At 46.4% G+C, this 23,671-nt stretch overlaps 2 protein-coding genes across 2 annotated transcripts in view; one reads left to right on the top strand and one right to left on the bottom strand.

The window, feature by feature from the left end:
* mgat4b (alpha-1,3-mannosyl-glycoprotein 4-beta-N-acetylglucosaminyltransferase B) overlaps positions 1 to 23,671 on the bottom strand; it is a gene marked incomplete at its 5' end in the record, with an annotated part of 183,262 nt that overhangs the window by 20,653 nt on the left and 138,938 nt on the right.
* Positions 14,613 to 15,899, top strand: LOC130077390 (uncharacterized). The gene is made up of 3 exons (XM_056242629.1): positions 14,613 to 14,689; positions 15,018 to 15,335; positions 15,435 to 15,899. The coding sequence occupies exons 1-3, from the start codon at positions 14,614 to 14,616 to the stop codon at positions 15,800 to 15,802; spliced, it is 762 nt and encodes a 253-aa protein (XP_056098604.1). The 5' UTR covers position 14,613; the 3' UTR covers positions 15,803 to 15,899.

The raw sequence follows: 23,671 nt of genomic DNA, 5'->3' as shown, positions 1-23,671 counted from the left end.
TTGCGCTGCACCTGTGTCAGTTGATGAGTGGCTTCAGACAGCTTTACCCTCTTTTCCAACAGTTCCGGGACATTTGGACCAAAAAGATGACCAGGAACAAAAGGAAGATCTCTCAAGGTTTTCTTCCAGTTCTCCGGCAGTCGTGCTTGGGTAAGCCACACTTGGCGGTGGGCTGCCGAAAGCGTGGGTGTAAGATTACCCAGCTCGCAGGTCACACCTGTTGCCAACAGAGCAGTTTGCAGAAATTGTGAAATAGAGGGATCCACATTTGCAGGTTCCAGCGTACAGGTGGCAGCAAGAAGTAACTGGAATAGATGCTAGCGTTCGAGCAATCTTTGGACGGGACCAGCGGTGAAGGCTCAGAAGGGCTGGACGGGACCAGCGGAGAAGGCTCAGAAGGGCTGAACGGGACCAGCGGAGAAGGCTCAGAAGGGCTGGACGGGACCAGCGGAGAAAGCTCTGAAGGGCTGGACGGGACCAGCGGAGAAGGCTCGGGAGGACTGGATGCAAGGGCCAGAACTGATGTGTGTGTAGCCCACACACACAAAATCGCCGCAGACATCACCATCAATGCAGTGTCCTCTTGAGTGGACTTACGTGTGGTGTGCTCAGTCTCTGGCGGGCAGGCGTGCACCAGCAGTGAAGGCGGCTCAGGCTCTGGCGGGCAGGCGAGGGGCTCAGGCTCTGGCGGGCAGGCGACGGGCTCAGGCTCTGGCGGGCAGGCGACGGGCTCACTGCTGGACGGGATCGGCGGAGAAGGCTGGATCAGCGATGGCGGCTCTGGGCTGGTTGGGATCAATGGTGGAAGCTTTGTGTCTTAGTCAGCAAGCTCGTTCTCCTCAAACGTTACCAAGACCCCCACTGGTATGGTGGGTATGGAGCGATGCATAGACTCGGGACTCGGCGGGACCAGCGGCGCAGAGGGCTTGGTGCTGGACGGAACCAGCGGCGAAGAGGGCCTGGTGCTGGACGGAACCAGCGGCGAAGAGGGCCTGGTGCTGGATGGAACCAGCGGCGAAGGCTTGGCTGGACTGGACACCACCAACCCAGGATCGAAGAGAGGCCAGAGTGGAGAGTGCTGTCGGGACTCCTCTCGACCACCGCCTCTACTACGGCCTCCACGGGTCCCACGGAACACAGCTTGGCGGGTTCCCACAAAGGCTTGTTTCCAGATCTCCATCTTCCCTCTTTTCTTTTCTTTAAGGTCGGTTCTTCTGTTACGGTGTGTGTAGGCAGGAAGCACGAGGAGATCAGGATTTCCAAAAACAATATAGTTTACTAATAAATCAAACTGATACAGGCAGGAAAACAGACAGAGGATACACACATCTTACATAAACGAGAACGGACCAGGAGTGAGGGAGAACACAGGGTTTACATACACAGAGAACAGATAGGGGAACAAGACACAGCTGGGGCAAATTAACTAGACACAGGTGAAGGAACTGAGAACTAACGAGGAGCGGGAAAACTGAGACACAGGAATAAACCAAATACACAGTGACGGGGGGAAACTCAGGACACACATGTAACAATTATATATTTTTTTGTCATTACTTACCTGAACAGTATTGTCAGTAAACACTGAAATTAAAGCACTGTGTATATAATTTGTATATTTCGTGTCCTATGTCTTCTGTATTTAAACCACCAAAAAGCCTGCACCCTTTTGCATAACATAGATGTTTTATTTGTTTTGTTAAAGCATTGCTTTTGCTTTTTCTAAAGATATTTATTTTACATTTCAAAATATAAAGTAATATTAAGTTCTAAATAATTTTTTTCCTTTTTTTATATAACAAAAAGAACCGATAAGAATACAGTTAAAGTACCGGATCGATAAGCAGTATCGGTAAGAGTAGTAATACCGTTAAAACCTTAATGATACCCATCCCTACTTGGGCAGACTGATCTCATGAAATGGCGTATGTATGACACGCCAATTCGTATTTCCATTTTTGGCGTGCTATCAACACGCATAATCGCTTTTCAGCGTGTTTATCAACGCCTTTGACTTAACGTTATATTACTGGATTATGTATATATAGATATATGACCTACCCCAACCCCGTCCCTAAACCTACCCGTCACTGGGGTTAATACCATTTATGAGTGTTCTCCTACCATCCTAGGAAAAGAAATATCGCTCCACAGATGTAGATAGAGATTTTGCTTCGGACATTTAGCGCGTACACATACACGCGGAATCACTCGGACATTTAATGGCGTAGACATACACGCAAAAGATTTCGGCGTGGACATACACGCGGATAGCTCAAAATGCGTATAGATAACACGCCACTTGACTTGAAAGTGGCGTGTATGTTTACGCAAAGTCATGATGTCATGTTGACTTGGGAGTATAGCCGTGCCTCGGCCTGAGCACGACTCTGGAGTCGCCAGGCCCAAACTCAAGGCATGCAGCGCTTGTGGAAAGCGCCTGCAGGTCGCTTACTCTTTTGACCGACGCCAGCGCTAGCAGGAGTGCATTTTAAAAAATGTTTTTTTTTTTTTTTTTTTTTTGCAAATTAACAAAACAGTAACACATGCAAGGTAAGAAATCAGTGACACACATATACAATACAGAAGAGAAAATTAAAACACAAAAACAAACCAAAAACAACAAAATACAAAAAAGCACCAACACAGTCATCGACAAAGTGGTGTATGTAGGCACACGAGATCCTTTCTGTGACGCAAGTATAGGTAGTGGCAATCCGGTAGTATCAGTATAGATCTAGTGAAGCTAATAATGCAGTTTTGAGTGAAAGCGGTTTAAGATCAGCCGCTTGAAGCGGTTTAAAACGGAGATCCCCTAAGGGCCCTGAGGACAGTAGACAGGTCCCAGGCTGGGACAGAGGGGGGCCGAGGTGGGTTGAGCCTCCTGGCTTCTTTTAGGAAGCGAATGACCAGATCGCTTTTCCCCAGGGAATGGCCGGCCACAGGGGCATGAAAAACCGCTATGGCCGCCACATATACTTTGAGCGTGGAGGGGGCCCTGCCCGCGTCCGGCAGCTCTTGAAGAAAAGAGAGTACTAGAGGTACTTCACACATGTATGGGTCTACGTTTCGAACTGTGCACTAGTTTGCGAACACTGACCACTTGAGGGCATAGAGGCATCTGGTAGACTGGTGCTCTAGCCTCGATTATGGTATTTTGGACTCCTTCTGGGAGGTCCATGGGTACCCATTGAGGGGCCATACATTTCAGCAGTTCTGCCAGGTCTGGGAAACAAGTTTTGGATCTCCAGAAGGGGGCTATGAGGAGGACTGGGCACTTGTTCTCCCTGATCTGCTCGATGACCTGTGGGAGCATCGAGACTGGAGGGAACGCATAAAGGGGGCAGCTGGGCCAGTAGAATATCAGGCAGTGAGCATTGTCTTCTGAGGCGAAGAGGTCGACCTGATCCAGATCATGCGAAGGTCTGAGGGTGAAGAGACCATTCCCCTGGCGGAACGTTGTCTCTGGACAGCATGTCCGCGCGCTGGTTCATGATGCCCGGTACGTGCACCACCCTTAGCGTGGCCAAAGGAGGAGGAGTCTGGCCATAGCGTCCAGGCTGGCCGATGGTATATAAACATATACCATTCCGAGATAACATGCCTCTGAAGTTTGACTTTTTGCACCATTACAATACTTATAGGCAACTAGTCATCATATCTTCCGCTCCATGAAACACATGTTAATGCTCAGTACTACACACATATGGTTCTTTAATGTATTTGCATTTGACTAAAATGGTAATTGGACTGAAATTCATTTTCTATGGGCATATATGCGGCTGAAACAGGTAGTGCATCCCAAATTTTTTTTTATTTTAATATAACGTTATAGTGATGGCCTTTAGAAAAATGTTTTTTAAGGAGGTAGGGTAGTGCACTTTAGGCCCCTGTGGCTCGGCCTAAGCTTTTGTCCTTAATGGCATTTTTTTCCTTGCATTACTTTTACTTTTATACTTTTAAGTAGTTTTGAAACCAGTTACTTTTACACTTTTACTTGAGTAAAAAACTTGAGCTGATACTTCAACTTCTACAGAAGTCTTTTTAAACCCTAGTATCTATACTTTTACTTGAGTAATGAATGTGAATACTTTTGACACCTCTGGCTGCAGCACAGCCAATGAGTGAGCTAGACGCTTTGTGCTCGCTGTGCAGCTGCACTGCGTTTTACAATAATGACTTCAGTATTCTCGAGAAAATGAGTTTTCCCACTGCATATATCTACGCAATACGAAGTGGACGTTCTCGAAAAAGGGAACAGCTGTTTTACATTGGAATAAGATTTCACAATATTACTGTTTTTACTGTATTTTCGATCAAATAAATGCAGCATTGTTGAGTAAAAGAGACTTTCAGAAACTTACCAACCTCATTTATTTATTTTTTATTGTGGAAATGTTTTCAAGTAAATGATTGAAGAAATGTTAATGTTGTTGTCACGGTTTCCCCTGGTCCTCACCTGCACGCACTCTCACTAATTACGAATTCACAGCACCTGCACCTCATGACTTTACTCTACACACCAGTATTGGATATAAGCCTCACTCACCCTGCACTCTGGGTCCGGTCTCGTCATTCGACGTCTGTGACTCCTTGGCTTACATACATCAAGTCTGGTTCCAGGATATCTCTGATCTCACAGCAAGTATTATCAAGTTCATCACTAATCACTCTTGTGTGTGTATCTCAGCAGCTTCAGTGTGTGGTGGCTCTCGAGGATTCTCCAGTCATCCTCTCTGTGTTCTGAGTATCAATGGACCTCTGTATCTACTATCTACGTAGCAGTGTCCAAGTTCTGAATATCTTTGTATCTATACCCAAGTTCTGAGAATCTACGAATCTATATGCAAGTCCTGAGTATCTACGTGTCTGCAACCAAGTTCTGAGTTCTGCGAGTCAACGTTTAGGTTTGATGTATCTCTTAATCTTCTTCCTGTTCAAGTATCAAGAGATGGTTTCTGTTCCTGCATTTGTTCAAAGACTCTGGTTCCAGACTGATCTCATGAAATGGCGTATGTATGACACGCCAATTCGTATTTCCATTTTTGGCGTGCTATCAACACGCATAATCGCTTTTCAGCGTGTTTATCAACGCCTTTGACTTAACGTTATATTACTGTATTATGTATATATAGATATATGACCTACCCCAACCCCGTCCCTAAACCTACCCGTCACTGGGGTTAATACCATTTATGAGTCTTCTCCTACCATCCTAGGAAAAGAAATATCGCTCCACAGATGTAGATATAGATTTTGCTTCGTTTCGCTCGGACATTTAACGGCGTACACATACACGCGGAATCACTCGGACATTTAATGGCATAGACATACACGCAAAAGATTTCGGCGTGGACATACACGCGGATAGCTCAAAATGCGTATAGATAACACGCCACTTGAATTGAAAGTGGCGTGTATGTTTACGCAAAGTCATGATGTCATGTTGCTGGTTCCCTTGATTTCAACAGTGCTGATCTTGAAGCCTACCGGTATCCGGGTTTAGCATCAGTGTATAAATAAAGCCTGTTTAACTGTTATCTTTGTGTCCTCGTCCATCAGTGGTTGTGACAGAAGACCGGACCACACACGATGCAAGCCCCCACGGCTTCTGAGGCCTCCTCGTTTCCTACCGCAGCACTGTCACCTTCTTAATCCGCTCCCCTTCACTCACGGACAGGTATCTTCTCGCCTTTCCAGTACCTACGTCATTACAAGCGGAGTGTATCTCCACGCCGACAAAGAGTGCCTACTTCACTATTGAGGATTATGTTCTGAACCTCTGGATGACATTCTACGGATCCCCTGCGTTTTACTTTATGGACCTACAGTACAGTACTTCAAGTGTTTAATTATTGTTGTTCAGAGTTCCCAGCTTAAGCCACACACTCGAGCAAGTTCTAGTTCAGTCCCGGCTTTAACCGATTCCCCTTCCAGGATGTGTTGGGAACAGATCGCGGCGCTGGCCCAGGAAAGCCGCGATCTTTTTGATTTTACTGTTAAATTTTGTTCTTTGGCCAAGGACTATGACCTGAGCGATGAGACGATCAAAGCCTGCTACAGGATCGGGGCCGAATACGTCGATCCGCGGCAGCTTCCTGACGTCTCGGGTCTGGATTGGAAGGAGGCTATATCAGTCTGCTGGGATAGTTTTTTCCCTGAATTTACTGTCCTCAACCCAGTCAAGCCTGTTCGTCTAATCAGCCCAGTCAAACCCACCGAGCAGGAGTTCAGTATCCGCCCTGGACCAGTCGAGGGGATCACCTGGCCCAGAGCACGTAAGCTGGTTTCAAACAGTGCTGATCTGGCGTCCAAATTGTTCGACCCCCCTTTGATGTCAGTCTGGGCAGCTCGCAGGTATGTTCCACATCCAACCAGCCCAGCTAAATCCGCTCATCTTGACTGCCCAGCCGAGCCAGAGCCGGTCGTCTGCCCAGCCGAGCCAGCGCCGGTCGTCTGCCCAGCCGAGCCAGCGCCGGTCGTCTGCCCCGCCGAGCCAGCGCCTGTCGGCTGCCCCGCCGAGCCTGCGCCTGTCGGCTGCCCCGCCGAGCCTGCGCCTGTCAGCTGCCCCGCCGAGCCTGCGCCTGTCGGCTGCCCCGCCGAGCCAGCATGCATCGTCTGCCCCGCCGAGCCAATGCATCTCGTCAGTCCTGCAGAGTCCGCTCGTCACATCAGTCTTGTCCAGGCCGTGCCTCGCACCAGACCCAACAAGCCCGCACTTCACGCTAATCCTGTCAAGCCCGCAATCCACGTGAGAATAGATGAGCCTGCGCTTTACTTAGCACCCGTCGAAGCAGAAACCGTGGAGTTCACGAGTTCACACTTACATCAATTAAACAGAGTAAAGATTATGCGTATTTGGCGTGCTGTCCGGGGGGAGGGCTCCGAGCTCGGAATTTTGCCCGAACCCAGAGTACTCCCCCCGTTGTTGTAAGAGTATTAGGACTATAAGTGAGGAGATGGGGTGGTGGAGGGATGCTGTTAAACTGTCAATGAACGGAGGTAAGTTTGCTGTATATATACACAGCGCTTAACTCGTTGATTAAGCACCACTCGTGTCTAATTAGGTTTGATTATCTGAATGTGCTCCACGTGTGTTTAATTAGGTTTAATTATCTGAACGTGCTCCTCCCGAACTTTGTTAATAAAACATCATTTCACGAGTTCACACTTACATCAATTAAACAGAGTAAAGATTATGCGTATTTGGCGTGCTGTCCGGGGGGAGGGCTCCGAGCTCGGAATTTTGCCCGAACCCAGAGTACTCCCCAAAAAGGCAAAGAGAGCAAAGGACAGCCGCCAGACTTAAGACCCCCCAAAACGCAGAGTATTTGGCGGGCTGGCGTTTTGAGAATAAGCCTGGTTGCTTGACCAGGAGGGCCTGCTGGCTCACGAACGGGGAGAAGTCGTAATTTGGAACAACAGTCGGGAGGGCTCGCACCGTTTCTCGACGGGAGTAGCTCACAGCGTCAGACAGGCGAGCTCTACCGGCCGATGAACAGCGTGATTTATGCCGCCTGACCAGGAGGGCCCATGTTGCTTCTGGCAGAAGCAGCTCACTGCGCTAGGCGGACGGGCCCTATTGGCTGACGAATGAGGAGCAGCAAGATTTGGGAATGACGGGTGATCTCTGCCGACCGATGGGCGGGGAGCAGCGAGATCTAAGATGGCCGACCGATAGGGCCCATGTAGCTTCCGACGGGAGCAGCTCACGGGCTCTACCGGCCGACGGTGGAGTGACAAATTTTGGAAGCCCGGCCGGGAGATTTCTTGCTGTGTCTGCTGGGAAATCAATACCTGCTGGATGGGAAAGAGGAAACATAGATGAATGCTACGTCCGCTGGGAGACCAAAGCTTGCTGGACGGAGAAGGAATAACAGATGCATGCTATGACTGCTAGGAGACCAATGCTTGCTGGACAGAGGAAGAGGAAACAGATGCATGCAACGTCCGCTGGGAGACCAATGCTCGCTTGGACGGAGAAAGAGGAAACATAGATGCATGCAACGTCCGCTGGGAGACCAATGCTCGCTGGACAGAGAAAGAGGAAACATAGATGCATGCAACGTCCGCTGGGAGACCAATGCTCGCTGGACAAAGAAAGAGGAAACATAGATGCATGCAACGTCCGCTGGGAGACCAATGCTCGCTGGACAGAGAAAGAGGAAACATAGATGCATGCGACGTCCGCTGGGAGACCAATGCTCGCTGGACAGAGAAAGAGGAAACATAGATGCATGCAACGTCCGCTGGGAGACCAATGCTCGCTGGACAGAGAAAGAGGAAACAGATGCATGCAACGTCCGCTGGGAGACCAATGCTCGCTGGACAGAGAAAGAGGAAACATAGATGCATGCAACGTCCGCTGGGAGACCAATGCTCGCTGGACAGAGAAAGAGGAAACATAGATGCATGCAACGTCCGCTGGGAGACCAATGCTCGCTGGACGGAGAAAGAGGAAACATAGATGCATGCAACGTCCGCTGAGAGACCAATGCTCGCTGGACAGAGAAAGAGGAAACATAGATGCATGCAACGTCCGCTGGGAGACCAATGCTCGCTGGACAAAGAAAGAGGAAACATAGATGCATGCAACGTCCGCTGGGAGACCAATGCTCGCTGGACAGAGAAAGAGGAAACATAGATGCATGCGACGTCCGCTGGGAGACCAATGCTCGCTGGACAGAGAAAGAGGAAACATAGATGCATGCAACGTCCGCTGGGAGACCAATGCTCGCTGGACAGAGAAAGAGGAAACATAGATGCATGCAACGTCCGCTGGGAGACCAATGCTCGCTGGACAGAGAAAGAGGAAACATAGATGCATGCGACGTCCGCTGGGAGACCAATGCTCGCTGGACAGAGAAAGAGGAAACATAGATGCATGCAACGTCCGCTGGGAGACCAATGCTCGCTGGACAGAGAAAGAGGAAACAGAGGCATGCAACGTCCGCTGGGAGACCAATGCTCGCTGGACAGAGAAAGAGGAAACATAGATGCATGCAACGTCCGCTGGGAGACCAATGCTCGCTGGACAGAGAAAGAGGAAACAGAGGCATGCAACGTCCGCTGGGAGACCAATGCTCGCTGGACAGAGAAAGAGGAAACAGAGGCATGCAACGTCCGCTGGGAGACCAATGCTCGCTGGACAGAGAAAGAGGAAACATAGATGCATGCGACGTCCGCTGGGAGACCAATGCTCGCTGGACAGAGAAAGAGGAAACCTAGATGCATGCGACGTCCGCTGGGAGACCAATGCTCGCTGGACAGAGAAAGAGGAAACATAGATGCATGCGACGTCCGCTGGGAGACCAATGCTCGCTGGACAGAGAAAGAGGCATCACGTAGGGGTTTTAACAGGAATATTAATTCTGAATAGTGAGGTACTGGAGAGGAGACATCACTGCTGCGGCAGTGGAAAAATAGCCAGAGAAACAGAGCTCCTGCGGGAGCAGAGACATCACTGCAGCGGCAGTGGAGAAACTTACCTGGAGAAAAAAGGAGCTCCTGCGGGAGCAGAGGAGACATCACTACTGCGGCAGTGGAGAAAATAGCCAGAGAAACAGAGCTCCTGCGGGAGCAGAGGAGACATCACTGCTGCGGCAGTGGAGAAAATAGCTAGGGAAACGGAGCTCCTGCGGGAGCAGAGGAGACATCACTGCTGTGGCAGTGGAGAAAATAGCCAGAGAAACAGAGCTCCTGCGGGAGCAGAGGAGACATCACTGCAGCGGCAGTGGAGAAAATAGCCAGAGAAACAGATCAGATTATTTTATTTAATGCCATGTCGGCATTCAGAGCTATTTTCATGGCAAAAATTCAATTATAAAAATACAAATATCATATAAATACAATAAAAACAAAGCAAATATAAACAACAAGTCATATTATATCATTTTAAATTAACATGATAAAAAAAAAAATCCAAAACCTTTTCAGGCATAATCTCATTAAATATGTCCTTCAGTGAAGAAACTTCATAAAAGAGCATTCTGCTTGCGTTAAGGCCAGAACAATCTAATAAAACATGTTTGACAGATAAGGGAATTTAACAAAACATACACAAAGTTGGGTCTTCAACTTTAAGCAAAAAAGCATGGGTCAAACTTGTGTCCAGAGAAACAGAGCTCCTGCGGGAGCAGAAAACTTACCTGGAGAAATGAGCTCCTGCAGGAACAGAGAAGACATCACTGCTGCGGCAGTGGAGAAATTTACCTGGACAAATTGAGTTCCTCTGGTGTGAGGCTGAGCAAAGGGAGGAGTAGATTGGGGCCTGGTGGGCCGATGCTCGTCTTCTTGCGCGTTAATCAAAAACGCGAAGAGGAGGTGAGAGATTAAATCCTTGCAGGATTATGCGCATCTGAAGTTTACGTGGCCGAGCAAAGATAGCAGTTCGCGTTTTAGAACAGTGGGAAGGTGGACGAGATCAAAAATATCCTAGCGATTTTTTTTTTTTTTTTTTTTTTGTGCAGTGAGGCCTGGAAAACAACTGTATCCAAGTTAATGCCCAGAATTCAAGTGGAGGAGGCTGAACCCATGGTTTTAACCTGTGCAAATGGAATCCCGAGCTCAGCAGAAACTGTACGGGCTGAGAGATCGATTATTAAACGTACGAAAATGTTCTTATTTTCTCAGTTTATTTTGATCATTTCTATGGGTCATATTCCCTGCCGATTTGTTCGTTCTGAATCAGAAAAACCAATAGTGAAACTGTGGGTTTAAACTAGCCTACCTACTTCAAAAAAAAAAAAAAAAAAATCTTTATGCTATAACTTTAAGTTTCTAAGCTAATTTTGTAAATAAATTGCAGGACAGTGTTAACGAAAGGTTCTTAATGATTCTGTGTGCAATCTGCACGTAATGTGCGACCTATTGTTTACGTGTGAGTTTACCACAAGGAAGCATCGCGTTAATGAACGGCAAATCATTTGTACGGAAACTATTTAACGCATGTTCCCCCGATCAAAATTAGTATCCAGATAGCATAACTTGCTCGTGATTCAACAACTGAAGTGATGCAAAGTTCAATTAGGGACAGAAAACGAAAAGGTTTTGAGCTGAGCACTCACAGTTGACCCGGCAGATGTTGAGTGTGGACTGACCGGGACTGAATCTGCAGCGCGGCTTACTAAGGGCGCCCTGAGGCTGGAGGAAGACCCGTTCCTTCGAATTAAGAGGGCGGCATTGCCTTATGACCATTTCTCTATGGCAGGAATTATTGAATGGTCCGGTTTAAAGAAATACGCGGAAGTAGATTGCGGATGTTTCGCCCGCGGTGGCGAGGACCTGTTTGTTTGGCCTGACGCCCACGAGATAATACCAGAGGATTGTGGCAAAGATTCCTAATCCTGAAGGACGAAAGATTCTTCATCAAACGGGAAGAGCTCGATTCGGACATGTTAGGAAGGTACTGCGGGGCCAAATGCTGTTAAACTGTCAATGAACGGAGGTAAGTTTGCTGTATATATACACAGCGCTTAACTCGTTGATTAAGCACTACTCGTGTCTAATTAGGTTTGATTATCTGAATGTGCTCCACGTGTGTTTAATTAGGTTTAATTATCTGAACGTGCTCCTCCCGAACTTTGTTAATAAAACATCATTTAATGGCTGCCTTGCCAGCAACCGTGAAGGTTTTACCCGCTGACTCAGGGTCTGAGAATGTAGTGACCGCCCAATCAGGGGCTGTGAGCACCGAGCCCGCCAAGCCAAGCACTGTACGCTCAGAGTTTCCCAGGCCGCTGGTCCCGCCCAGCTCAGAGTTACCCAAGTCGCTGGTTACGTCCTGCTTGGAGTTTCCCAGGCCGCTAGCTCAATCCAGTCCAGAGCTCCCCAGAACGCTGGCGCCGCCCAGCCCCGAATTCCCCAGGACGCTGATTCCATTCGGCCCAGAACATCCCAATTCGTTAGCTTTGGCCAGCCCTAAGTACCCCAGACCGTCAGCTCCATCCAACCCAGAGCTCCCCGAGCCCCAGGCCCCATCCGGCCCAGAGCATTACTCGTCTGTGGTCTTGCCCAGCCCTGAGCTACCAGCGATGCGGGTCTTGCCCAGCCCCGAACTCCAATCACTACTGGCCCTGCCCGGTCGAGAGACCGCTCCACTGTGGACGACCACCCAGCCTGTGCCACCATGGTCAACCACCCAGCCTGCTCCCCCGTGGTCGACCATTTGGCCGGCCCCGCCCAGGTATCCTCTGGTCCCTCACCATCCTGGAGTCTCTGGTCCTTGGTCCCTGGTTCCCTATCCCCCTGGGTAGGACTCCAGGACACCCACTCTCCCTCCCCTCGGATGTTATTAGGCGCGAGGACGCGCCTCCCGGGAGGGGAGAGTAATGTCACGGTTTCCCCTGGTCCTCACCTGCACGCACTCTCACTAATTACGAATTCACAGCACCTGCACCTCATCACTTTACTCTACACACCAGTATTGGATATAAGCCTCACTCACCCTGCACTCTGGGTCCGGTCTGGTCATTCGACGTCTGTGACTCCTTGGCTTACATACATCAAGTCTGGTTCCTGGATATCTCTGATCTCACAGCAAGTATTATCAAGTTCATCACTAATCACTCTTGTGTGTGTATCTCAGCAGCTTCAGTGTGTGGTGGCTCTCGAGGATTCTCCAGTCATCCTCTCTGTGTTCTGAGTATCAATGGACCTCTGTATCTACTATCTACGTAGCAGTGTCCAAGTTCTGAATATCTTTGTATCTATACCCAAGTTCTGAGAATCTACGAATCTATATGCAAGTGCTGAGTATCTACGTGTCTGCAACCAAGTTCTGAGTTCTGCGAGTCAACGTTTAGGTTTGATGTATCTCTGAATCTTCTTCCTGTTCAAGTATCAAGAGATGGTTTCTGTTCCTGCATTTGTTCAAAGACTCTGGTTCCCTTGATTTCAACAGTGCTGATCTTGAAGCCTCCCGGTATCCGGGTTTAGCATCAGTGTATAAATAAAGCCTGTTTAACTGTTATCTTTGTGTCCTCGTCCATCAGTGGTTGTGACAGTTGTGTTAAGGGGCAGATAAGGCCGTGATCAGCAGTTTGACCCCGGTGACCCCTTCATCTGCTGATGTCCATGTTAGTGAACAACATTAATGATCACAGCTAATAGATTCATACTTAGTTACTTACACACATTTGACCCAGCTGATCAGAAGAATGAACATTATCTTAGCTATACACTACTATATAATTTAACTGAACAATAGTTATAAAAATATATACAGCAAATGTTTTATTAAATAAAACTAATCCAATATTAGTTACACTATTGCCTACACATTACATGTTTCTATTGATGTTTAGGAGAACACAGATGATGTGGCTTATGCTGAGGTCTATTGATAACGAGTTTACACTAGATTCATGAGATGAGACGAAACTTGTAACTATTTGCAAAAGAATATGGTTTGCACTCAATCTTCTTTCAGTTTCTGGCCACTCTCTATTTAATGTTCTCTTCAGTCAGTGTCTTCCTCTTCCTTCCATCTCATCCTCAATATTCCTTCTCAGTCTCAAGGTCTTCTAGAGTTCCTGCATCCCTATAGAATTCAACAATTCAACATTAAAACAGTGAAATAATAATCATACTGTATGCAGATCTCTTGCTTTTAGCTCTCTCTCTTGTTGGCCCACTGACTCAAACATTTCTGTATTCAGTCCTGCTTCTAAGAGCATGAACTACCAAGACGAGAAGATCTGCATTTCAGACGCTCAGGAACGGTTGAGATGATTCGCCTCTGCTTTCCTCCACCCGCTCATGACACGTTTTCCAGTGATATCAGCATCCAGCGGTCCACAACAAACACTCATGATATATTCATATATTAAATATCACGTCTCATAACGTCTCTTCTCTTCTCCCATCCCTACAAACTTCTACAAGAATTACAATTTTCAAAAACATATAAATACAGAGCTCTTCTTCAAACAGCTAATGTAAATTATGACCATGTATATGGCTCTTTCTGATATATTACTATAATATTTGGCTCTTTGTCTGCACTGTTTTGCACTTAAGCCTCTGTACTATCGCATTATTAACCGCTGGCTGGTGTTTTCTGTGTTACGGTGGTCTGGGTCAGGGTTTCTGATGTCATAAGTCCTGAAATACCATGATGTGTTCCAGTGAATCAGCCAATGTTAAAGCAACTTCCTCAGTTTCTGCTAAATTAGTTATTTAAAAATAAAGCAATGTTCTGATGAACTAGAAGACCTGGGCCTAGGCTGTCGGAAACTAAACAACTCTAGAACTGAGCGAGAGAAAACGCATAGATGACTCTTATTCAATCTTTCTTATGGAACATTTAAGATACTTTGTTTCAAAGCATTATAATGTTGGCTTGACAAAGATACAGGACTGTGAACTTAACGGCTGTAGTGTGGGAAATCACTACAATCTCATGAAGCTCTGCGATCTATCTATCCGTCCCCTGTCTGAGTTTTTATAAAACATTATGAACATGATTTTTCATCTAAATGTAATGCAGGTCAACACTTCATGTCATTGAGTAGCAGCTGTAGATTCAGGACTAAACCCGTTAGGCTGATGACATGAAGTTATGACCACAGGAACTGATGCTGTTTAAAAGAAGAACTGAGTGAATCATGAACCATGGAAGAAGGACAGAGACAGAAAATGGCTGATAAGAGTTTGCTGGGGCTGATTTTTCTCTGCTCATTTCTCAAAGGTAAATTAATCTGCATGTGTCATAAGATAATTCAAATGTGATTATGGTCATTGTTTGTACTTTAGACTGTCAGATTTGATCTTTGCAGAAGTAAAGATGTCCTGATGTATGTCTCTCTCTTACAATCAAACATCTGATGGAAAAGTCTTTTATGTAAAGATGATTTAATTTGGATTGGTGAATATAAGATCACTTTTCTTTGATATGTATGTGTTCAGCAATGGGTTACATGTAGATTTATGTCGTCTACCTTATAACTATGTAATTGTAAGCTGTGTTTAAGAGTATCTGATGCACAATCTCAACACACACATCTACTCTGTCTCAGGCACCAGTGGACACACATATCTCCATATGTTCAGCAGTGATGGTGAGAGCGTCAGTCTGCCCTGTGTCAATGCTTCTACTGGCTGCACATCAACTACATGGATGTATAATAGGGAAAGAAGTTCAGGGACAGTTGTATTATTTAAAGAAGGGATGAAGAATAATGATACAGAGAGACGTGAGAGGCTGAGTCTGGGGTCTGACTGCTCTCTGAACATCTATAAAGCCACAACTGAAGATCATGGATATTACACCTGCAGGAAACATGTAAATACACAGAGATATACTGATGACAGTGTTAATCTGCATGTTCTTCGTGGTCAGTGTTTCTGTTCATTATATGATAAAATAACATAATTCTCTCTTTAAACTCACATGTTTACTGGAATAAATGTCTGTTGTGTGATTTCTGTTTCAGTCTCTCCATCATCCACACAGACTGAGATTAGACCTGGACGCTCGTTCTCTCTCTCCTGTCAGTTGTATGTTTATGATGGATATAGTTGTGTTAACCTCTTCTATAATGAGGGAATTAAACTGGTCTGGAAGAATGAGACTGATGTGGATCTGCAGTCAGACTCCAGATATCAGATCTCATTCTCTCCTGAACACTGTAACAGTTCTCTGACTACAACACTCCTCAATGAAGACGACAACACAGAGTGGAGATGTGCGATTACTAAAGGAACTAAAGACCAGACCTCAGTCAGATATACTGTCACGTACTTGGGTAAGAAAACTAAATGTATGCCAATGTCAATATTCAGCTCAATGCTGGAAATATGAATATTCCTCTATAAGTCTGTAAATATAAATAATGCTGTTCTGAAGAGATCAGTTCGTCAGTTACTTTGACTATAATCATATTATCTTGTGATACTATATTATTACATCTCTGTGTCTGATGCAACTCTTTCTCCTCTTAATCCATTCACCAGACAACAAGACTGTGGCTGGATTATCACTCAGAGGTATGAAATGTCTTCAACACATTGCAGTGCATTATACTGAGAACGACAATATTTGTTTGTCAGTGTTGGTTCAGTCACGCCCGGCTTTGCCGTGCTGGGTGTACTCACTCCACCATGTACAGAATATGTGTGGGCCGTTTCTCTCCCTCCAACCTGAAGGGGGAGCTGTTTGTTTTCGGTCCATCCGACAGCAGCTGATTGGCGGGATGGTTTAAAAACATCTCCTGCCAGTTGTTTGGTCTGCTCTGTGCTGCGCGTCTCGACAGGGCCTCCAGGCAGGCGGCAACACCATCATACTCCTTTTTTGTTTTGTTTGCATTACACAGTTTACACTTTACTGCTCTGCACTACACTTTGATTAGTTTCCTCTTGCTTCTCATTTACTGACTTGATACATTTCCTGATTTAAATTATGATTTCATCTTATCATTTAAAGGTGACCTATAATTCAAAATTGAATTTACCTTGGTATAGTCAAATAACAAGAGTTCAGTGCATGGACATGACATAGAGTGAATCTCAAACTGGACTGTTTTCGCGTTCTCATTTAATTCACGTTTATGAAAAACACCCCTGAAAAACGGTCGGTTCTCCACACAATACCGACTGTGACACAATAGTCGGGATCATTAATATGTACGCCTCCAAATATTTGCATAATGCCAGCCCTCAATGCCAGGCGGAACTGCGCAGCCGAAGCATGGCAGTTGCTCAGTGTGGATGTACACATGAACACAAAAGTATTTTTTAGTTCCTTCATCTGAGCCTCTGAAGAAACAATGGGTTAATTTTATTTTCTCTGGAAATTTCCAAACATTTCACCGACTGTTTCCTCAACTTGGGCCAATACAGAGCTGGCCTCGGATCGAGCCACCAAGCAACACTTTCTGATGTGTAATTGTTCAAGTTCAGACAGGTCAGACTGATCTCATGAAATGGCGTATGTATGACACGCCAATTCGTATTTCCATTTTTGGCGTGCTATCAACACGCATAATCGCTTTTCAGCGTGTTTATCAACGCCTTTGACTTAACGTTATATTACTGTATTATGTATATATAAATATATGACCTACCCCAACCCCGTCCCTAAACCTACCCGTCACTGGGGTTAATACCATTTATGAGTTTTCTCCTACCATCCTAGGAAAAGAAATATCGCTCCACAGATGTAGATATAGATTTTGCTTCGTTTCGCTCGGACATTTAACGGCGTACACATACACGCGGAATCACTCGGACATTTAACGGCGTACACATACACGCAAAAGATTTCGGCGTGGACATACACGCGGATATCTCAAAATGCGTATAGATAACACGCCACTGGAATTGAAAGTGGCGTGTATGTTTACGCAAAGTCATGAATCTTTCTCTCAAAATCGTTCAATACTGTTTATGCATCAGTAAGTCAAGCCAGTGACTAAAATATCAGCTTCACATCGTTTCTTTTAGTAGGATGAAAATAATCGTATTTAAATTGTGAACAAATTATATACAGAAAGCGATCAAAGAACAATCTTTCCACACAGCGCGAGTTTATCTGGACACTTGCCACACTCGTTATGAAATCAATGACGCACGTTACTGCACAACGAAGCTCTTACTTTATTTACATCATCGTGTTTGCATTGGTGAAAGCAGAGAGAGTGCAGAAACTGCTTTGCAATGATAAGATCTTTATTCTCGCGATCAACACGTCATCTGCTCAATGCTCATCACGGCAACATTTTATGTGATGGGAATAGATCTAAATACTTTAAAAACATCTCACGATTCGTTAATCTCGATAGCTGTTATAGTAAAAACGTATAATAGCAGTAGTAAAAGTATTCGGGAGAGAGTTTCACATGTAATGCGTAGCTATTTCATATGCAAGCATGTCAGCCAATCACAGCAGTGGCCGCGGTTACACTAAATCCCACAGCAGACATGCCCCTTCAAACAGAGTGTTCAAATCAGAGGCTAAAAGCAGGCTAGGAAAAATGCCATTTATTTCTAAATTATGATTATTTTTATCTAAAAAACATACTAACATTATAAGGGTAACCCAGGAAACATTATAAAATAAAATAAAAAAAACATTCTAGGGCACCTTTAATGTTTAAATAAACTATTTTTGATTTAACTCAACAAACGGTGTGGTCTCCCCTATGTCACTGCTACTGTGAGCCAGGTAGACGTGACATATGGGGGCTCGTCCAGCCAGTTGGATCCCGAATTGTAAGTAGATTATTATAATTCGCAATGTTTGGATAGTACTACGTCATTTGTTCACATTCTGTGAATGAACATAAGGCGATCAGCTGATAGTAGTAGTCTAGTCAGCTGGCACGCGTTGAGTTTGTTTGTTGGGGAGTTCCCAACAGGAGAGCACATGACACAAGAAAACATACATGACAAGCCATGTGCTCACACCAAACGTGACTTGAACACAAGCACATGGCCAGTAAAACCAATCACCAGCCATGTGGTCACACAAAACGAGACATGAACACGCAGCTAATGAAAACACTCATAAGCCACGTTTTCACACAAAACATGACAACATGAAAGCACACAGCTAGTGTAAAACACAAGCTGTGTGCTACACAGCACAAGACACGAAAGCACATGAAACAAGGCACAGACAAGATAAAACAGGTGTGTCAGGGCTCTGTCACAAAACCAAGAAATAGACTAGACAGAAGTGACAGAACCCTGACACTACCCCTCCTCTAAAGGACGCCACCTGGCGTCCCTAAGGAGGAACACCAAAAAAACAAAACAAGACAGGAACATGACAACTCACCAACAGACAACACAAGACGGGAAGATCAAAACAGAGACAAAGAGGGGAGGAAGGGAGGGGAGCAAAGACAGAGCCAGCATGACAGTCCAGGAAGTCTCTATAAGGGACCAGGGAGGGACGGGAGGGTTGAGCCAGGGAGGCTCAGGCAGGTCTGAAGTCCCAGCAGAGGGCCAAAGCGGGACAGACCAGGCAGGCTCCAGCGGATCAGGAGTCCCAGCAGAGGGCCAAGGCGGGACAGACCAGGCAGGCTCCAGCGGATCAGGAGTCCCAGCAGAGGGCCATGGCGGGACAGACCAGGCAGGCTTCAGCGGATCAGCAGTCCCAGCAGAGAGCCAGGGCGGTGCCGGAGGGACGCTCCAGGGGGACTCTGGCGGGTCTGGAGTCCTGGCAGAGGGCCAGGGCGGTGCCGGGGGGACGGACCAGGCAGGCTCCGGCGGTTCAGGATTCCAGGCTGAGGGCCAAGGTGGACCAGGCGGATCTGAATACTTGGCAGAAGGCCAGGGTGGGTCAGGCAGCAAAGACTGTGTTGGCAGGACAAGACATTTGGGTGACTCTGGGACGGCCTCCGGGCTGGCAACGGGCTCTGGGACAGCCTCCTGGAGCTTTGGCGGAACCAGCCTGACTGGCAGCATGGACGGAGCCGGCAAGGCAAGGCGCTGGGGTGGCGCAGACAGGGCAAGGCGCTGGGGCGGCGTCGGAAAGGCAAGGCGCATGGGCGGCGCCGGCAGGGCAAGGCGCTGAAGTGGCGCCAGCAGGGCAATGAGCCTGGGGACGGCCTCTGAGTTGACAGCAGGCTTTGTAACGACCTCCGGGCCCTGTGGTAAGCAGGAAGCCTTCTTCCTTCTCGGTTTCCTTGAGCGAGGCTGCGATGCAGCCTCTTCGGCCAACACTGGGGGCGCAGCAGCCTCTTCGACCAACACTGGGGGCGCTGCAGCCTCTTCGGCCAACACTGGGGGCGCAGCAGCCTCTTCGGCCAACACTGGGGGCGCTGCAGTCTCTTCGGCCAACACTGGGGGCGCAGAAGCCTCTTCGGCCAACACTGGGGGCGCTGCAGCCTCTTCGGCCAACACTGGGGGCGCTGCAGCCTCTTCGGCCAACACTGGGGGCGCAGCAGCCTCTTCGGCCAACACTGGGGGCGCTGCAGTCTCTTCGGCCAACACTGGGGGCGCTGCAGCCTCTTCGGCCAACACTGGGGGCTCGACAGTGAAAGTGGACGGCTCTGGGAGCACCAGAGTTGTTAAGACAGAGGAAGCCTTCCTTCTCTTCCTCCGCTTACGTCTGCAAGGCGATGGTGTGGAGATTGCTGCCTCTGGGGGAAATGCAGCATTCACGGCCATCTCTGGGGGAAATGCAGCATTCACGGCCACCTCAGGCGGAAATGCAGCATTCACGGCCACCTCTGGGGGAAATGCAGCATTCACGGCCACCTCTGGGGGAAATGCAGCATTCACAGCCACCTCTGGGGGAAATGCAGCATTCACGGCCACCTCTGGGGGAAATGCAGCATTCACGGCCACCTCAGGGGGAAATGCAGCATTCACGGCCACCTCTGGGGGAAATGCAGCATTCACGGCCACCTCTGGGGGAAATGCAGCATTCACATGCACCTCAGGATAGGTGGCAGATGAGGTGGACCCGTTCTTCCTCCCTCTCCCCGAAGGGGTCATCGGAGGACTGGGGACCTGGCAGTTTGTGAGGTAAATGGGAGGTGGGCCAAGAGGCGTAAGACCACCCTCTTCCCCACGGTTGTATACAAACCCCACAAACTGCCAGAAAGACAGTATCCCCAACATTTCTATCTCCCAGGCGCTGACAGGCTCGTTCAGGCTGCTGTTAAAAATGTCTTTAAGCGCAGTGTTGTTAAGGTCGAGCCCCTCTGCAGTGATGATGAACTGGTGGGCAAACTCTTTTACTGTGGAGCCCCCTTGGCGAAGAGAAAAGAGCTTGCCATAGCGTTCCATCGTCTGACGAGTGGAGGGGCAAGGGCTGGGAGATGGAAACAAGAAGATGCCCATTCTCTGCTGAGTCCTCTGACGGCTGTTTCGTTCTGTCAGGTGTGGGGTTGAGGAGATGAAGCGAGGACTCAATTGCAGGAAAAATGGGTTTTTATTAACTATTAAAAATAAAAACAAATGCAAACAAAACTACCCCGTAGGGGAAAACAAATGACTGACTTGACACAAGGGGTAACACACCAGGTACATACGACAACGAAACAGCACAGGACGGCAAACACAGGGAGAATAAATAGGGAGATCAAACAAAGGAGGTAATGAGGGAGGACAGGTGGGGCAAATGAATCAATAATCAGGTAACAAGATGGGAGGGGCTAGACAATCAACAGGAGAGCACATGGCACAAGGAAACATACATGACAAGCCATGTGCTCACACCAAACGTGACTTGAACACAAGCACATGGCCAGTAAAACCAATCACCAGCCATGTGGTCACACAAAACGAGACATGAACACGCAGCTAATGAAAACACTCATAAGCCACGTGTTCACACAAAACATGACAACATGAAAGCACACAGCTAGTGTAAAACACAAGTTGTGTGCTACACAGCACAAGACACGAAAGCACATGAAACAAGGCACAGACAAGATAAAACAGGTGTGTCAGGGCTCTGTCACAAAACCAAGAAATAGACTAGACAGCAGTGACAGAACCCTGACAAGAAGTACTCGCCGATACCGATGCCAGCATTTTTATTGGTATCGGCGGCATTTCCGATTACTAGTATCGGAATCGGAACAACTCTAGTAGGCTCACAGCAAAAATCCAGTGTATTAACATTTGAACAGCAAGTCGAAATGTTAAAACTGCAACATGATTTGCTAGTGAAACAAAAGACATTGGAATTAGAACAAGAGTTAGCAAGGAAAAAATTAGATGACGACTTGGTTCAAAGAAGGCTTGATAATGAAATGGACCGTAAAAGGTTAGAAGCAGCACAGAAAGACTAGGACCGTGAGCTGGAATGGGAAAGGCTTAAAAATTTAGAGCAGGAACATGAGATTGAGCGTATGATCAAGTTCCTGCCTAAATTTAATGAGCACGATCCCGATGTGTTTTTTTCATTATTTGAGAATATTGCTACTGAGCAAAAATGGAGTGATGAGGATAAAATTGTATTGTTACATACTATGTTAATTGGCCATGCTCAGAAGGCATTTGTGGCTTTACCGTCTTCTGAAAAGAGAGTCTATAAATCCGTTAAGACAGCTGTGTTAAAGTGCTACGAGTTAATCCCCGATGCTTATAGACAGCGTTTTCGATCATGGAAAAAATCAGACAAGCAAACTTATGCTGAATGGGCTAGGGAATTGACTAGTTTTTTTCATCGTTGGCTTACAGCTGAAGAGGTTGATTCTTTTGATGAGTTGTGTGATCTTATGATATTAGAACAACTTAAGAACACTTTGCCTGATCGCATAACCACTTATATTAGTGAACATGCTGATAATTTTTCTCTGATACACAGGTCTCCAGTACGCGATTTTTGTCCGCGTTCTAATATTAGTTACACAGAACGTCGTGTTAATACGGACACATCTGTGTTTTAATAATCATAAAAAATTGCCCGGTGTTATTGGAGCGAAATAGGGGGAAAGGTGATGGAGGAAAAGTTGGCCTCTGCACCTCATCTGTTCCTGGTGTGCGCTCAGGGAGTAAAGATAAGAAAATTCCAGAAAAGACATTGGATCGTGCACAATGTACTGCGTCAGTTGATAAGGGTAATGTACAATGTGATGAGCTTGAATTTTCTGCATCTATTATAATGTATTATGCACCATTTGTCACGGAGGGTTTTGTGGCATTGGTTGGAGACGCACGTCGCGTTCCAGTGAAAATTCTGTGTGATACGGGTGCATCAGGGTGGATGAATGGGGATAAGAGTTTGGTTTAATCTAACATTAGTCTTTCGGGGTACTGGTTAAAAAGGGTAATGGGTTTAGACATTTTATTGTTTTTGGGGTGTAGTTTGTTATTTTTTAATTTTTTTTTTTTGTATTGAGGGAAAAGGTGTAATGAGTAGAATGTAGTTTTTACAGAGTCCCATAAGCTTCTCTGTTTTGTGGGGGGAGTGATGTCACGCCCGGCTTTGCCGTGCTGGGTGTACTCACTCCACCATGTACAGAATATGTGTGGGCCGTTTCTCTCCCTCCAACCTGAAGGGGGAGCTGTTTGTTTTCGGTCCATCCGACAGCAGCTGATTGGCGGGATGGTTTAAAAACATCTCCTGCCAGTTGTTTGGTCTGCTCTGTGCTGCGCGTCTCGACATTGCTCGGAAAGGTAATGTTACAGTAAAGATGATGTTAATGATATTATTTTGATGTTACAGAATGATGATCAATAATGCCATTAGTCATTAGCATACATGGTTAGCTAATCTATAAATAACCAGCGCTATCTGCTAGTTCTAACCAAAATATTAAAAGTCAATGGTTCTAACAGATAAGCCTAGCGCTATTATTATGGAAAATAGTAATATGAGTACCTTCCTCGGACAAATGTGTAAATATTAGATCTAATCAGCCGGTCTATTAATGTTAATTTCATTGACATTATTATCTCACGTTTTCCCAGCTTGTAATCAATCAAAATACCATTAATAATCATAATAATAAATCCATAGTTGTAACGCCAGGTGTTAACTGTGTTACAGCTCATATTGTCTATAAAGTGTGTTTATCATGTTAAAATTTACACCTGTGGCTGTATTAAAGTGCACATCATTAATGTTAGAGCATAACTTAGCATTCCCACATGCAATATTATACTGCAGTTTACTGATTCTTTTGCATTCTGCTAATTAGAATTTCATTGTAATGACAATAAAATTTAAATTATTACTAATATATGAATTACTAATATAATTTGTATC

Source organism: Rhinichthys klamathensis, unplaced genomic scaffold (assembly GCF_029890125.1).
Source record: "Rhinichthys klamathensis goyatoka isolate OS25496 unplaced genomic scaffold, OSU_Roscu_1.1 h1tg000734l_1, whole genome shotgun sequence".
In the NCBI taxonomy this organism is placed as follows: Eukaryota; Metazoa; Chordata; class Actinopteri; order Cypriniformes; family Leuciscidae; genus Rhinichthys; species Rhinichthys klamathensis.
The sequence above is the reverse complement of the archived record's forward strand: the minus strand, read 5'-3'. Positions and strand labels throughout refer to the sequence as shown.